Raw genomic sequence first — 17,940 nt, forward strand, 5'->3', positions numbered from 1 at the left:
AATTCCTCTCTTCCCCACAACCATTCTGATTTCTACAGACTTCCTCAATAACTAAACAACACAGTTGTCTACACAACCTATAAGCCACCTCTAGCTCCCTCATATCCTCCATCAATCTATTAGCAAATCCTGACAGTTCTTCTTCCAAAATATAGTCTGCACCCACGCACTTCTCTCTCCATCTCTTATGACTGCTCTACTCCAAGAAACCACCCCATCTGTGTCTCAGGAGCACACTGCCAATTGGTCTCCTTTTCTCCTCTCTGGGCCCTCCAAGGCCCACCCTCCACACAGCAGCCAGAGTGAGCCTCGGACCACAAAGCAGAACACATCACTCCCATTTAAAGCCCTCTACTGGCAGCCTGTCACGACTGAAATACCATCTAAACCCCTCCCCCAGCCCTCCAGGCTTTTTGTGACCTGGCCCCTCCTAATGCTCTGCTCACCACACCTCTCACTGTCACCTCCGCTCACCCTGTCCTAACTACAAGGCCTTTTGTCACTCCCTGAATATGGTGGGTTTGCCCACATCTCAGGACCTTTGCTCTTGCTGCTGCCTTCTCCGACTGCTTTCCCTTGAGAGCTACTTCCCACCATTCAAGCCCCCACGGCCCATGCAGAGCATCTCGGCAAAGAGGCCTTTCTGAGGGAAAACCAGAAAGAGGTTGTCTGTCTGCTCCTGGGCACTCGGGAGTTAAATGGTGAGATCGACATGGCGAAGCCACCCTGAGAAGACAGCAGCGCTCTCCAAAGAACTGCATGAGAAGAAATGTATCTGTGGGAGTGTGAGCTGGCCAGTTTCAGGAACACTGGAAAGGCAACAAGGCAAGCGCCGACAGTGCCCCACCAGCCTCGCAACTCCTGAGAGAATCTCGGCCAGTGGCCCCGGCCCAGGTTCATGCACTGAATCCTCTCAGCCTGGAGTTGCTGATTATTAGGACACACTTGCTCTATGCTCACAAGCCACCCTCTGCCTGTCACTTGGCTGGTCACATATGTTTTACATGAGGAGAGCATTTGCTGGTCATGCAGAAAGGAGTACTACAGTTCCTAGTAATAATAATTTCTCTTTCTGAAAATCAACAAATTGGCATTTTTATTTTACTCATCAGTCTTGAGAACAGTCCCCTTAAGAGACTCAACCCATTCTTTTCACATATCACTCAGACTTGCTTAAAACTCTTTACCCGTTCTTAAACATCCAAGTCTCTTAAGGACCCTGCAAGTCCTGGCGTCTACAAACCCTCCTCAGCCCCCACCCCTTAATCATCACCTACCATATACCCCCAGCCATTCTGGGTGACTCCTCAGGCCTTTGCTGTTCCTTCTGCCTGGAGTGTTTTCCTCATCTACTCTCCACACGGCCAGCTCCTCTTAAATGTCACATCCTCAAAGAGGCCCTTCATAACTGACCTCCTCATCCAAAATAGCCTCTCTTACCCATCTCTACCCTATTCTCTGTCATATGACATCATTCTGCTCTTATTCCCTTTGCACACTCACCAGTTTGAACTTAACGCTTATGCTTATTAGTTCTTTCCTCCTTGTCCCTATTACAAAGTCAGCTCAGTTAGGAGCAGGGACCCTGTCTTTCTTTCTTGCTCATGATTAAATTTCCAGAGTCCAGGCAGTGCCTGTCACATATTAGGTATTTAGTAAGTATTTGCTGAAAGGAAAATGGATAGCTTAAGTATGACAGTTTAAAAATTTAAGTAAAGTATTACTTCATTTGGAAAAAACATCTGGCAGCAAGGAATGTAATAAATTCTTGACTGGCTTTGCTAACAATTTCATTTTCTTGAAGGTGGAGTAATCATTCTGTTTGAGTCTGTCTGTCTCAACAAGCACATATTTTATAACTTGAAAGAAACAATAAAGAAACTTTGTATTTTTACCAAAGCAACCAGCAGAGGGAACCACTCCAAGGACACACAGCGCAGAAGGTCCTTTCATGAAGGTTCAATGAATTACAAAAGAAATCAATCATACAGTTTTGAAAGTAAACTGAAGTGTTAACCATTTCAGTACTAGCTGTTTATATTCGCCAAGTTATTAGAAAATTCAAACTTTTTTTCAAAATGGGAATCCAGGTTAAACAGAGTATTTTTCTTTTTTCTTTAAAAAAAAAGAGAATTAAAATTATTGATTGATTGATTTTAGAAAGAGAGGAAGGGGGAGTGAGCGGGAGATATCCATCTGTTGTCCCACTTATTTATGCATTCATTGGTTGATGCTGGTATGTGCCCTGACTGGAGATAGAGCCTGCAACCTTGGTGTATGGGGATGACACTCTAACCAATTTACCCAGGTTAAACTGAATATTTTTCAAGAAGAATTTGCACTTGAAAACAAATTAATAATTTGAGAATACAAAAATCTTACAGAAAAGTGAGCTTTAAATGTATTATTTGATAGGAATTAAAATACGCATATAAATTACCATTCATTTCAGGAAATAGTGTAGCATCTGAACAATCAATTATAAATTTTGGTGGGGAGGGGAACTCATAGATGAGAGATTTGGGGACATGAAGTGAACTGGCAACCCCTACTTGATATATCAACTAGTTGTAAAACTTTGGGTAGAATCTACTGCTGGACCCTCACATTTGAAGGAGAAATGGTTTAAATATAATTTGCATTTCCCAGCTCTCACTTTAGTCCCTACAGTCACTGACATTGCCACTGTTCCTGACTATATCTATTCCTACCTACATGCTTTAAATATTTTCTATATAAATATTCATTCAGATTATAATTTTAATAGCAAAAGTCTCCCAATATATGTTTAATTTTTGCTGTTTACTGATAAAACTATGAAGCTGATCTTTATAGTTGAATCTGTACAGACATCACCAGGATAAACCCTTACAGGTGGAACTGTGAAATTGCTGAGGTCATATTCCTTATTTTAGGTCTCTGATATATTAAACTACCCTCTAGGAAGGCTGTCATTTATTCAACAACTTCTGTGTCTATTTTTGTATAGTCTGGCCCAAATACAGTACTCTAAAACAATATATTATTCTAAAACAACTGAGCATGGTAGGCAAAATGGTACTTATTGTTTCTTTACTTTGCCTTTCTTTATTAGGAGAGGTTACGCAGTTTCTTCATGTATTTGTTAACATATGTCTTCTGATTTACCTGTTCCTTTACTTTGCCCATTTTCTTACTGATTTGTAGGGCAGTCAAAATAAAAATGGTTCAGTCTGTCCCCTGATATGCAATGACACTGGGTATGTAATGACATGAACTTAAGATCATTGGAGTTGTTGTTGGGACAGACAAAGGTGGAGGAGGAATTCTATGTTCTGGACTCAGCTTTACAGAAATACTAGGTGACTTAGAGAAAATGATATACTCTGTTTAAAAGCAGTGGATAGCCCTAGCTGGCTTTGCTCAGTAAATAGAGCATCAGCCTGCAGACTGAAGGGTCCTGGGTTCGATTCTGACCAAGGGCATGTGCCTGGGTGGTGGGCTCAATCCCCAGTAAGGGGTGTGCAGGAGGCAGCTGATCAATGATTCTCTCTCATCATTGATGTATCTATCTCTCTCTCCTCCCTTTCTCTCTGAAATCAATAAAGAAATACATTTTAAAATAAAAAAAGCAGTGGACAAAGAAAATAATATTGCTCATTATGATTCATGAGTATATAACATTTTAGTTATATTTTTGGTCAATGAGACTTGGCTTCAGACACCTTGGCTTCCTCATCTTGGACTAATAACCATGACATGGCAGTAACACTACCACTGCCATAAGCCCGCATAAACAGAAGATGTGTCCTATCAGCTAGCAGGGAGTTTGTCCATGACAGCAATGTTGCCAAAGATGTGAACACTTCTATCAGAGCTTAGGCTTGTGTTAATGTAACAGTCACATTACCATGTGGACGGGACTTGAACCACGATTCTTGAGCCTTCTAAACTGATTTGGGGGGCATAGGCTTCTTTATTTTCTATCTGTGCTGTGTCAACTACCACCTACGAGAGAAAGAAATATCTCGATCAGCATTCAGAGAGAAAAATGATTACAAACAAATCCCATACATGAACCTATCAATGCTAAGTGACTCTGGCAAGAACTATTTCCCTAGCAAAGCAGGTATGCAGAGGCCAGTCAGGGGCCCTATAGAGACAACAGTAGGTAATAAAGATGACTGAATACAGTAATATTTCAATAAACAGAAACCAATTTCTAGGTGTAGGATGTGCTGAACTTTGCAAGCACTTGTGGCACTTGTTCCAAACTATAAATGTTAGTTAGGAACTGCTTTGTTTCCTTTACCTCAGTATTTTAAAATTTATGCACTTGAAAGGAGTAAAAACTCCACCAAAAAAATAAAAAAATCAAACCAATGCTTCAGAAAGGCCCATTTGTAATGACCGAAAACAAGCCAGAAGTGGATGAAGCTTTTCTTAAAGATCATTTTATTCTCAACCATCAATAAAAACAAAACTACTTCAGGAAAGATAAAGAACCAGCCCTTCCTTCAATGATTTCCTCTTATTTGGAGGACAGTCTTTAATATTACAGGATGATATTGTATCCTCCATAATTTAGAGTTTGATAAAGTGATGAATATATTTTCAAATAACTAAAATAACTTTAAGAAGAGAATCATAAAACACTTGAAAACCAAATCTGTGACATATCAGAAGGGTAAAGCAATGCAGAGTTGTTTATTTTGATTCCAAACGCAGCCTATGATGGAGCTCATTTCCACTGCTGTAAACAGGGTTCCCACAGCCGGTCTGCATGTCCTTTGGAAAAGACTTCCTGTCCAAGTAATAACCATTGTTGGACCAGGCAGGTGTTTCCTCTCTCCTCCCAACCCCAGAACCATAATCTAAAGGTTCTTTGTCAGCCACGTACAAAGGTGCCCGGAGATCAAGGGGTAAGGATCTATGAATAAGTTTCTGATCTTTGAATAACAATGGAACTTTTTCTTTAAGCCTACAAAGTTGTTGTTTTTGTAAGCCTACAATGTCCTTCTGTCTTATTCTACACATTCCTTTCTGGAAACTGACTGCCATGGTTCTCCTAGCTTCAGCTCAATCTCCCAACCACAGTGGGCTATTCCATACATCAGCAAGGGGTCTCCAGTCTATGTGGCTTGTAGGGTTCCTATACTGAGGAACAGATCCTAAAGGAAGTACACCTCCCACCGTGGACTGGCCTCATCTGGCCCTCGACAAGGCAGCACCATCCTGAGCTCGGCCGCCGAAGCCTTCAGCCACATGAAACAAAGGACAGCACCTGCCCAACAGCTACTTTCATAAAGTAGGAATTAGACTAGGAAACAGTTCTTTAATTTTCTTAGTTATAATTAGCTTCTTTTAGCCTGACTGAAATGCTCTATCTTTTCAAATAGTCATTTAATCCAAGAAAGTAGAATCAAATACATAAGGTTATGTGGGTCAGCAGAGTCAAATAAAAAGCTAAATGGTGCCTTCAGATATTGACCCCATCCAACTTTAGCAAAAGTTATTCTTCTCTCCAACAGTGATAAAGACTAGGCTTATTTCTGAGTTGACACTTATTTGATTGCTAAGGAGGAGACAGAGCTGGGATACAAAGTAACTGGATGGGGGCATTACTTAGACCATTGAGGTCTCTGAAAGGTGATATTTGAGCTGACATTAGGAAGACTGAGAAGAAGTGAGTCACATGATAATCAAAGAGGAGTATTCTCAGGTAAGAGGAGCATCAAACGCAAAGACTGCAGACAGGTAGAAGCCTGGCCTGTTCGAGCAACAGAAACACATGCACTGAAGCTCCAGAATAGTCAGGTCAAGTCCAAGGACGCTATCAAATCATTACCAGTGAAATGGTTTCCTTATAACGAGGAAAGCCTGCAACATCATTTTGCAACTAGGTTCCCTACCACTACATATTAAAAATCTACCAAAAAACAAACAAATAAAAGGCTTTTTAATGCTACTCTTGCCTTACCTTTCTATCTGGTTTAAACTCTGTAGCACCAAAGAACTTTTAAAATTACTCAGTATTTTCACACATGCCTGCACCCCATCCTCACATGCTTGGAACATCATCTGTCTTTACTCTCTCTCCCCCATACATCACACATATTCACTCACCAGTCCAGCTTGGCCAAACAGCAGCTGTACGGCAGTCTTGCAGGCGCCCCGCCATGTGGATGGGCACACCTGGTTCAGTACTTCAGTTACAGGAAAATCATCCCTTGGTGTGATTCCATTATAGCAGCCTGCCTCCTTGATCAGTTGTAACATTGTATGCTATAGATTGATAACAAGAGTGTTCATATCTTAAGATAAAGTCACACAACAATGTTCATATCTTAAGATAAAATTTGGAGACTGAAATGCATTTACAAGTACACAATAGTCCTCAAAAGAAAAGTATTTTGTTTAAATACCCCCAAATAAATGGAATTTAATTTGTTAAGTGATTATCATCAGACACCCTCAGGTTTTCTCAATCCCATAGAGGGAATGATTAGATGTATCACATGATTAATACACTTGTTGGTATTTCTATACTAGCACAAAATGCATTATCTAGCAATCTGATAATGGACACTGCTGAGGAATTTTGAATTCTGAATTCCTCTAAATAAGGAGACAAAATCATCTGGTAGAAGTAAATACCAATCAAAGTCTCAACTTTACTTTGGATTACCAAGTGGTCAGGTATGCAGACTCTGGAAACAGATTGCGTAAGTTCAAATTCCAATCTACTACTTTCTAGCTATGTGACCTTGGGCCTTAGTTCCTCTAGTTCTCCAGTGGGGTAAGGGTGATCATTTAAAAAGACGACACACGTGAAATGGTTGGCATAATAATGCTTGGCTCATGATGCTCCACAAATGGAAATAATTATTGCCACATTATGACAAGATTTCTCCTCTTATTTTTTCATGAAAGTCCACTGAAACATTAACCATAAACAGTATTTTATAATGTGCTTTCAAAAACCTTTATGTTAGACATTTGAACAAAATTACAAATAAAACTAACTTGACAAACGTCTCATTAAAAAAGTCACCATAGCCGAAACCGGTTTGGCTCAGTGGATAGAGCGTCGGCTTGCAGACTGAAAGGTCCCAGGTTCGATTCCGGTCAAGGGCATGTACCTGGGTTGCAGGCACATCCCCAGTAGGAGATGTGCAGGAGGCAGCTGATCGATGTTTCTCTCTCATCGATGTTTCTAACTTTCTATCTCTCTCCCTTCCTCTCTGTAAAAAATTAATAAAATATTAAAAAAAAAAAAAAGTCACCATAGCCCTAACCGGTTTGGCTCAGTGGATAGAGTCCCAGGTTTAATTCTGGTCAAGGGCATGTATCTTGGTTGCAGGCACATCCCCAGTAGGGGGTGTGCAGGAGGCAGCTGATTGATGTTTCTCTCTCATCGATGTTTCTAACTCTCTATCCCTCTCCCTTCCTCTCTGTAAAAATCAATAAAATATATTTTTAAAAAAATCAATATATTAAAAAAAAAGTCACCATAGCCCCGCTGGCATGGCTGTGGTTGAGCATCAACCTATGAACCAGGAGGTCACAGTTCGTTTCCTGGTCAGGGCACATGCAGGGTAACAGGTTCGATACCTAGTGTGGAGCATGCAGGAGGCAGCCTATCAATGATTCCCTCTCATCATTGATGTTTCTACTTCACTCTCTCCCTCTCCCTTCCTCTCTGTAAAAATCAATATATTGCCAAAACCGGTTTGGCTTAGTGGATAGAGCATCGGCCTGCGGACTGAGGGGTCCCAGGTTCGATTCCGGTCAAGGATATGTGCCTGGGTTGCAGGCATATCCCCAGTGGGAGATGTGCAGGAGGCAGCTGATCGATGTTTCTCTCTCATCGATGTTTCTAACTCTCTATCCCTCTCCCTTCCTCTCTAAAAACAATAAAAATATATATATATTAAAAATAATAAAAAAGTCACCATAGCCCTGGCCAATGTGGCTCAGTTGGTTGGAGCATTGTCCCATACACCAAAAGGTTGTGGGTTAGATTCCCAGTCAGGGCACATATCTAGCTTGCGGGTTTGATCCCAGACTCTGATTGGACACGTGTGGGAGGCAATCAATTGATGTTTCGATTGCTATTTCTCTCTCACTTTGATGTTTCTCTTTTTCTCTCCCTGTCCCCCTCTCTAAAAATCCTCCCTTGGGGGAGGATTAAAAAATAAAGTCACCATAGTTCACTTTTTAGATACCAGTTTATGGAGAAAGGTTAATGCCTCCTGCCCCAATCTATATTCTATATTCTTTAATCTATATTCTTTACAAGCCTTTATGTTTCCTTAACAACTCTATTTTCAAGTTCACACCCGGTTGTTGGAACCCCATGGAAAGCTACCGTCTTAAGTTTCAGATTATCAGCGGCTGACTCGTTGAAGGAGACACCCTTCAGGAAGTGTGATCCGATCTGCACAGGGACAGTAGGAAGCTCACACTGCATGGGCTGCGGGGGCGTCTGCCTCCGCCCAGTTTGCTGTGCTTCTGCCTCGCTGCAGCAGCCCTGGAAGAGGTTTGGATGGGAGAGAAAGGGTGATCCACAGCTCAGCTGTCAAGACACTTGGTTCACTTGTTATGGCGAGACTGCCACGCCACAGCTTTTAAGAACTACCAGAAAGAAGAGTGTACCTGCAAACTGGCTTCAATTGCTTTTGGATTCAAGTGGAAACCAGCTTTCATTGCATATTCACAGTGGCCTAAGCTTTCCAGAGCTATTTTATATGCCTGCAAAGAAATTATTTTCAAAAATCAAGATTACAAAGCTTATAAAATGACAAAGTCCAATGAAAATAGAAATTTAAAAGTTCTATAGTTTTTAAAACAGTTAAGGCTAGCTATTATCATATTATTCTTTCCAATTGATTTAATATCACAATTGCAACTCCCTCCCTTGTTCCTATCCCTGAGGTATTGCTGTGCCAGCTCTGAAAAACTTACTTGCAAAGCACTGTCAATTTTTATGTTCAGTTCTTTTAACTGGTGCTCAGGAATTGCTGCACTTTGAGAACAGAAGAGCTGTTGAACTTCAATTCCTGCCAGGCGGCCATCACAGCCTCTTTCTCTTAGTCTAGATGTTGCCTGCAACATAAATAATTACTGGTAGGTAAAAGAGGATGCTGCAGACACTAGCAAAATTAAAAAGATAAAATACAAAAACAAAGGAAATAAAGCAAGAAATCATCTAAGCATTAGATATAAGCCAGACATTCCGAATTGGTTGTATTAAGTGGGCAGCCAGAAATTTTGAAAGATTCCAGCAAGCATCCTGAAGAAAACATAAACTTGACACAGCACCATCTTCTCTAAGAAACCCTGGAAAGCCAGACTGGTTTGGCTCAGTGGATAGAGCATCGGACTGTGGACTGAAGGGTCCCAGGTTCGATTCCCAGTCAGGGCACATGCCTGAATTGCGGGCCTGATCCCGGGTAGGGGGCTTGCAGGAGGCAGCAGATCAATGACTCTCTCTCATCATTAATGTTTCTCTCTCTCCTAAAATCAATAAAGATATTATTTTAAAAAAAGAAAAAAAACCCTGGGGGAGTGGGGGGGGGCGAAAACCTTCCTGACCTGCTATTTATTTTTTATATATAAAAAATATTTGCATTTAAAATTTCTCTGTTCTAGAAAGACAAATAACCTAGAATATTGGCATCTGGTGTTTCCAGAATAAAAAAAAGAATGTATATAGTTGGGTGTTCCTATATACCAAAGTAAAAAGTCACACCAATACAGAACAAGAAAAAAACAACACATTGGAACATTAAAGGAAAAACAGAGCTTTTGAAATATGCACAGAAAAATTAAATACTTACTACTCAGTCATTAAACATGTTTATGAAGAGTACATAAGAGAAAAAACAAGAAAAAACTAATCTGTTCCTTGTAAGGATAAAATGTAAGTTATGCCCTGGCTGGATGGCTCAATGGATAGAGAGTCGGCCTGCAGACTGAAAAGTCCCAGGTTTGATTCCGGTCAAGGGCATGTACCTTGGTTGTGGGCACATCCCCAGGGGGGGTGTGCAGCAGGCAGCTGATTGATGTTTCTAACTCTCTATCCCTCTCCCCTCCTCTCCGTAAAAAGTCAATAAAATATATTTTTAAAAAAATGTAAGCTATGGTTCACAACTAGAGAATAAGAAAAATAAGTATCTGATTTATTAGCTGGGAGGAGAGCTTCAGGATGAACTCTCTTTCAATTCTCTAATGTCTATTTTTGTTGCAATAATATTAGTGCAACAAATAACATTTTTAAACAGTTTTGTTCTCTAGGCTAGTCTAAGAGTTTTAATGCTTAACAAAGTTGCAGGACTAAGGAAAAGTAGTGAGCAACTATCTATATACTAGAGGCCAGGTGCACAAAATTGGTGCACGGGTATGGTCCCTAGGTGTGGCCAGCGATCGAAGCACAAGCATCTGGCGTGGAAGGGCAGGTCCCAGCTGACCTCTGGGCCCTGGGCCCCCAGGCCCCGCCACACCCCCCTCCACTTGGGTCGCGGTGCCCGAGTCCCCACGCCGAGTGTAGCTGGATGCCGTGGGCCAGGGTGTAGTGTGAGCCTCTGAATCACCCAGCAGCACTGCACAGAAGCCAGGCAGGCAGCACGCTCTCTCCCGGCCAGCCTCACAGACCAGCTCCTGTGCAAACCCACTGGCCACTGGGAGCCCCACTGGCCCCTGCGGTACCAGTGGCTGTGGCTTGGCTCATCCAGAAAAGGCCGTGCAGGTGCGGGGTGGGCTCCTTGCGGACACCCGGCACCTGAGCACAGGGGCTTCCCTGGCATGCGAGCTCTGGTGTCCTGGGGGAGGGTAGCAGGGGAAGTGAGAGCGAGCTTGGATGATGCCCCACATTCTCACCACACCTCTATCTCCATCACCCCTGCCTCCAGGTAGCTGGCGAGAGGTCACAGCCCCCCGCCCGGGCACTGAGGGAGGTTGGTTGCCGCCACCCACCTCCAGTTCCACTTCCCAGCCCAGGGCCTGCTGGCCACTGGTTGCCATCCACGGGGCAAAGGGCTGGGGCTGACATCTGCCATGTTCCATGCCACCTCCTGGTGGTCAGCGCGCGTCATAGTGAGCGGTCACACTCACGGTCAAACAATTTGCATATTAAGCTTTTATTATATAGGATATAAAAGCCTAAGCAACCATCGACCATCCACCCGTAGCTATGACCTGCAATGACCACCAGGAGGCAGATGCTCCGACCAGTAGAGGAGGGAGCCTGATTTCTTGCAGAATGGGCTGTGGGTTAGGTTGCTGCTGGGGCACTGTAGGCCCCGAATCTGCTACACCCACACCCTGGACCCAGAGAGGAGGGAGGAGGGAACCCAATTCCTCGCGGAATTGGCCGTGAGTTAGTTACTGCTGGGGCACTGTCCTGTGGGGACTGGGCCAAAACCAACTCTCCGACATCCCCCGAGGGGTCCCAGATTGTGAGAGGATGCAGGCCAGGCTGAGGGACCCCACCGGTGCACGAATCCATGCACTGGGCATCTACTAATGCTATAAAATTTCAAAGCAGAACAAAGTATTCCTGTATACCACTCCAACCATTCCCTGAACCTTAAGAGTCTCACAGTAACACAATTTGACTTTTTTAAAGAATCTTTCAATCAAATATTTCACCCACAAGGTCTTGTTAGGTGTCACTGAATAGGCAGTGAAGTATAAAACTTGTAACCTATCATCTTGGAGCTGATAGCCTCATGGACCAACAAGGCACACAAATAAAACATTTAGCCCTGCATGTACCTGTTGCGGGCACATCCCCAGTGGGAGTTGTGCAGGAGGCAGCTGATCGATGTTTCTCTCTCATGGATGTTTCTAACTCTCTATCTCTCTCTCTCCCTTCCTCTCTGTAAAAAATCAATAAAATATATTTTAAAAAAAAACACAAAAAAACATTTAGCCCTGGCTAGTGTAACTCAGTTGGCTAGGCATTGTTCCGCGCACTGAGGGATTGCTGGTTCAATTCCCGGTCAGGGGCATGCAGGAGGCAGCCCATTGACGGTTTACTCTTACATCAATGTTTCTTTCTCTCTCTCTCTCTCTTCCTCTCTAAAAATCAGTAAAAATATTTTAAGTAGATAAATAAATATATAAAACATTTAAAAATTAAAAACGGAGGCGTTGGCCGTGTAGCTCAGTTGCTTAGAGCATCGTCCTGATATGTGAAGGTTGCAGGTTTGATTCCCAGTCTGGAGCACATAAGAATCAACCAGTGAATGCATAAATAGGAGGAACAACAGATTGATGTTTCTCTCTACAAAGACCAATGAATAAATAATAAAAAAGATATTTCTCTAAAAAAATTAAAAGTGAAGAAAAGCAATTGGACAGAAACAGAGACTGTAATACAGTGGTTCTCAACCTTCCTAATGCCGGGACCCTTTAATACAGTTCCTCATGTTGTGGTGACCCCCAACCATAAAATTATTTTCACTGCTACTTCATAACTGTAATTTTGCTACTGTTATGAATCGTAATGTAAATATCTGATATGCAGGATGTATATTCATTGCTACAAATTGAACATAATTAAAGCATAGTGATTAATCACAAAAACAATATATAATTATATTTATGTTTTCTGATGGTCTTAGGCGACCCCCGTGAAAGGGTCGTTTAACCCCTAAAAAGGTCGCTACCCACAGGTTGAGAACCGCTGCTCTAGAAGCTTTGCTGCACTGACCCTAGTTACAGGCAGTCCCTTCCTCTGGGTTCCCACGCACCCCCATCACAGACCCTTAACCAGGTTTTGTAAGCCCTTTCTCCAACGAGGATGAGTAGAGGCTGTCACCCCATGCCTGGTGCATGTCTGACACAAAGTAGGCATTCTCTGTTAAATGCATGGACAAGCTATTGGTAACAGTTTAAAATTCTAAATAAGAAGGCTCTTTTAAGAACCCAGAGGCAAAGGCCTCTCCTGCTTGAACACAGGGCAGCAATCTTTCCAAAGTCAGAGTTACCTCAGCAGCCCCCCTCCAGGATCGCACAGCTTCCTCCAGTTCAGGTGTGTGGCCCATGCCAGATAAGCTGCTGCTGCTCTTTTTTTCAGGCACAACCACCTCAGCAAAACAAGAGTGAGCCACTGGCTGGACCTTCTGTAATGCCTGGGTCAAAAACTGGAAATGGACCTGCACCACGGTCAGGAAACATCGCCCCAACACCTGTGAAAACAAGAGCCAGGCATTTTTAGATTATGGGTTGCTACTACATTAGTGCAATAAATTCTCAGCCATTAATCTGAGTAGAAGGTAACAACTAACTGGAAATCTGAAATTATATAGTTTAAAAGTCATCATGCTTTAGACAGTGGTTCTCAACCTTCTGGCCCTTTAAATACAGTTCCTCATTGTGGTGACCCCCAACCATAAAATTATTTTCGTTGCTACTTCATAACTGTAATGTTGCTACTGTTATGAATCGTAATGTAAATATCTGATATGCAGGATGGTCTTAGGCGACCCCTGTGAAAGGGTCGTTTGACTGCCAAAGGGGTCGCGACCCACAGGTTGAGAACCGCTGCTGTAGAAGGATCTGCCTTTGTTCTCATCTTTACACCTGGGTGCCTGATGCCTACAAGTCAACCAAATAGCAAGCCCCAAGGTTCATAGGCACCTTCCAACTTCTCACGCCTCCATTGCTGTTCTCTACTCCCCTCATCTGGACTCTGGCTCACATTAACCTGCCTGTCTGTGAGCTCTGGCTAAACCAGAGCAACCCACAATTCCAATTATATCTACACAGCACTCTGAAGGCAGAGCAAAAGCCATGTGGTTAAAAATCTGAAAAGTCAAGTTTTACTCTAAGAAGACATTCCATCGGAAATGGAATCCAAAGATACAGGTTACTTTGGTAACAGTGTTATTAACATAGTTTTTAACATAGCTTTATGTCATACTTCTACTCTTACGCAACAAAGCTGACAGACCAGTCTTCTAGGAGTCAACAAAACCTACTGGACAATTTCATTTGTTAGTACAGCAGAAACCCTCACCTGATCCATGTTAGTAATTGGTTGGTTGATGAAGTAGTCCATTAAAGTAGGACTCTAATTTTAAAAATACCATATACATAACACTACCTTAACATATACTATTAATATGTAATTATAGAGGCCCGGTGCACAAAATCTGGCTTCTGCCTCCTGGTGGTCATTGTGTGTCATAGCTACTGGTCGGACAGTTGCATAGCCTTGTATATATATAGATAGATAGATAGATAGATAATCCAGTGGACACTTTGCATATTAGCTTTTATATAGATAGATAATGATGTATATACTAAAAATACTACATAACACAAACATTTTAAGATATGGATGTGTATGTATCTACAAGCCTTTGGCACTTGCTGAAGCTTTTCTCTGGGGCACCAGCCTTTTCTCCCTGGTCCTTGAAGCTTTGCTGCTCTGTTCCTACCTGCAGACAGGCCCCTTCCTCTGGGTTCCCATACGGGTCCCCGTTTCCTTGCTTGAGTTAATCTCAGCTACAAGGTGTTCTCTAGGATTAACTATTTCTTTTTCTTTAAAGGAGAGCAAGAACTTGACACTTAAAAAGCAACTTGAGCAGAGATCCTCCAGGTTACTAATATTTCCCCTAATCTTTTACATTTGTTTATCCATACCAAATTTGAGAACAAAAACTTTTGCCAATTTATCATGTACCATACATTCACCTTTTTTTTCATAGAATGTATTGCAAATTTCACTGGCTTACATAGGAGGTTACTTAAAAAATGTACTTCACTGAGTTTGCAATTTATCCAACTGGCAGGAGCACAGGTGAGAGGGGCCATTCACTGCCAGCACTCAGTGAACGAACTGCCTTGGGAAGGTGGTGCATGTTGGGGAACAGTTTCCATTGCCTTTTACAAGGAACTAAAATTTTATGAAACAATGGAATTGTCCAGTAGGTTTTGTTGGCTCCTAGAAGACTGGTCTGTCAGCTTTGTTCTGTAAGACCCCAATGCTGTCCCTTGGAGCAGCCAAAAATAAGACTTAAACGTGGACTGCTCACTTCCTAGTGCACATTTCAGATGTCTGTCTGTGAGCTCCTGTTCCACTAGTCAAAGAGTTCTGCTTCCTGGAGAAAGAGACTCAGGGAAGTTCCCAATGGTGACACTTAATCCCTCTGAATTATTTTTCCTGGTGGAAATCATTAGGACCAAACTAAAACAAATCTCACACCAAAGTAGCCACCCTCTCTCTATAGTAAACAATGAGAATTACAGGCTAACTACAGGTATGGGTTTCTACTCACAAACCTCCCTCAAAGTTATACCCCATTAATGATCTGTGTCAGATGGGGCAGGGTGAGGGACACACAGGAAGTAGACTTGGCAGCCTACAGACATGAGACATGAATAAAATAAATGGCATTTAATTTGTACCATACATAACAGCCAGCTTTAATTGAACACTCAGTATGCATTTCTCCTATGTTAAAGGTATCACATGGGTCACTGAACTTAATCCTGGAAACAACTGCATAAGGTCAGTCCCATTTTACAGACAATAAGGCCAAGACACAGAGAGGTTTAAACTTTGTCAAGGGAACACAAACTGAAAATGGTGGAGTGGTCACAAGACTCAAATGTCTGCGCTTAGCCAGTGTTTCCCACTGCCTTCAACAGGCTCTAAACAACTGGATACAGCTGTGGGCTGGATGCACTGCACTGAGACCAGGGACATGACAGAAACTCCACCTTAACGGGCACGCACAAGAACGAGGGTGTCCTGAAGCTCCACACGGTACAAACACAGGAGGAGGAGAGCTGGGGCCTCAGGCACACAAACTCTTCCTCCTTCTTCCTCAGTTTCGTGGCAGGCTATGGCAAAGGGAGGAGGAGGGGCAGTGGAGACGTCATGCACCTTGTACTCTGGGGTCACACTATTACAGCTTTAGACCAATACAATCGAGTCATTCATTTTCCCAACAATATGTTGTATGTAAATGCCTGATGTGTATGTACAAAGCACACACACAAAAAAGGCCAGAAAACACTACAAGACAGACAATGAGCAAATCCCTGTCCTCATGAGAGTTACCGTCTAATGGTGGGGAAGAAGTCAATAAGTAGATAGGCAAAGCCAGGGCTACTGGAGGAGAAATGCTAAAGGGCGAAGTGGGAAGGAAAAGGCTCTCTGAAGAGAGGACCAAGGGAACAGAGCAAGTTACCCTACCCTCTTCTAAAAGGAACAATTCAGGGAAAGGGCCCTGAAGGCCTGATGCAGGGTGCAGAATAGGGCATTTCCTGACAGTGCTGGTCAGTGGCAGGATGGGAGCATCCTCTCACTGTGAGTGGAAGAATGGAAAAAGGAGGAGGGTGCTGCTGGAGGAATAAGTGTGGGAAGAGATGCTGCAGTTTTAAAAGGCAGACATTTGGCCCTGACTGGTTTGGCTCAGTGGATAGAGTGTCGGCCTGTGGACTCAAGGGTCCCGGGTTCGATTCTGATCAAGGGCATGTACCTTGGTTGCTGGCACATCCCCAGTAGTAGATGTGCAGGAGGCAGCTGGTTGATGTTTCTCTCTCGTCGATGTTTCTAACTCTCTATCCCTCTCCCTTCCTCTCTGTAAAAAATCAGTAAAATATATATATATATATATTTTAAAAAGGCAGACATTTGGTATGTTGTCTCCATTAACCTACCACATAATTGACTTTGGATGAATTATTTAATCTAAATTTCTTCCCTTATAAGGACTGATGAAAACAAGAAGTCCTTCCCTCCTCCTACTCATGATACATGGAGTGTCAATGTAAATATGTTTGTGACAAAATATTTGTGTTGTAAGCAATTCATTAAAAGCCAATCAAACCAATAATTACCCTGGACCTTAAAAAAGCCCATTTCACAGAATATCTGCTCTAAGTTTGCATAAATTAACAGATGCATAAACAGCATATCCAGAGAGAGGATAGCGCTCAACCTCCAGCCTGCCTCTACCCATCTTTTCTATACACATCTGTCTTAGCCCACCTCCCCTGCTGTAACAGACCCCACATTGCTTGGGCTCTTCCTGAGAAACCTGGAAGGAAATATAGACTCTAAAGTTATGAACATGGAAGCGTGTGACCCCAGGGCAGCGGATGGCTGCTTTTCACATGGAGAAAGTTTCCTGGACTACAGTATTCAGTGAGGTTGCAGAACAGATGTGGCAAGCAGGGGAACAAATGAGCAGAGTGGTCAAAGAGAGAGACATTTGAATTTAAAATGTGAGTGGAGCTATAGTTACAGGTCTTATTAACAATTACCACTTATTGAAGGATTAACCCATACCAAGCACTTTATATGCAGTGAAGCAACTCTGTGGGGTGACAATGATTTATCCATTTACAGATTGACACCACTGAGGCTTACAGAGAGAAACCTGATGTGTAGTAGAGATCCAGTGTCAGGTCTGTTTGACTCCAAAGGCTGTATTTCTAACCACAAGGCTGCTCTGTCTTCCTATGACAACAGTGGGTGGATACTAAGAAGAGGAGAGGAACCCTGACATCCTCCATATACTCAGACCATGGTGATGGGAATGCAGACTGAGAGGCATAGCTCTGTCTTCATGACAGTGGGAAAGGGATTGGGGCAAAAATAACAAGTGGGTATAAAAACAATCCCGTTTACCATCGCACCAAAAAAATTAAGCTACCTAGGAATAAACTTAACTAAAGAGGTAAAAGACCTCTATTCAGAAAACTACAGGACGTTGAAAAAAGAGATAGAGGAAGGCATAAACAGATGGAAGAACATACCGTGTTCATGGATTGGTAAAATCAACATCATTAAAATGTTCTTACTACCCAAAGCAATCTATAGATTCAATGCAATCCCCATTAAAATACCAATGGCATATATCACAAACCGAGAATGAACTCTCCAAAATTTCATCTGGAATAAAAAAGACCCCGAATAGCTGCAGCAAAAATATTCTA

The 17,940-nt window shown here is 42.5% G+C and overlaps 1 protein-coding gene across 3 annotated transcripts in view; it reads right to left on the minus strand.

The window, feature by feature from the left end:
* The window catches only part of KIAA0355 (KIAA0355 ortholog), an 85,430-nt gene that overhangs the window by 17,633 nt on the left and 49,857 nt on the right, over window positions 1–17,940 (minus strand). For all 3 annotated transcript variants that reach the window (XM_015562938.1, XM_015562939.1, XM_006762163.2), the window contains 6 exons: window positions 12,975–13,175; window positions 8,947–9,087; window positions 8,638–8,733; window positions 8,351–8,512; window positions 6,106–6,264; window positions 3,890–3,987 (listed from right to left, as the gene is read on the minus strand). In XM_015562938.1, the coding sequence (XP_015418424.1) occupies window positions 3,890–3,987; window positions 6,106–6,264; window positions 8,351–8,512; window positions 8,638–8,733; window positions 8,947–9,087; window positions 12,975–13,175 (857 nt within the window). The remainder of the gene's footprint in view (window positions 1–3,889; window positions 3,988–6,105; window positions 6,265–8,350; window positions 8,513–8,637; window positions 8,734–8,946; window positions 9,088–12,974; window positions 13,176–17,940) is intronic.

This window comes from Myotis davidii, unplaced genomic scaffold (assembly GCF_000327345.1).
Source record: "Myotis davidii unplaced genomic scaffold, ASM32734v1 scaffold77, whole genome shotgun sequence".
NCBI classification, from domain to species: Eukaryota; Metazoa; Chordata; class Mammalia; order Chiroptera; family Vespertilionidae; genus Myotis; species Myotis davidii.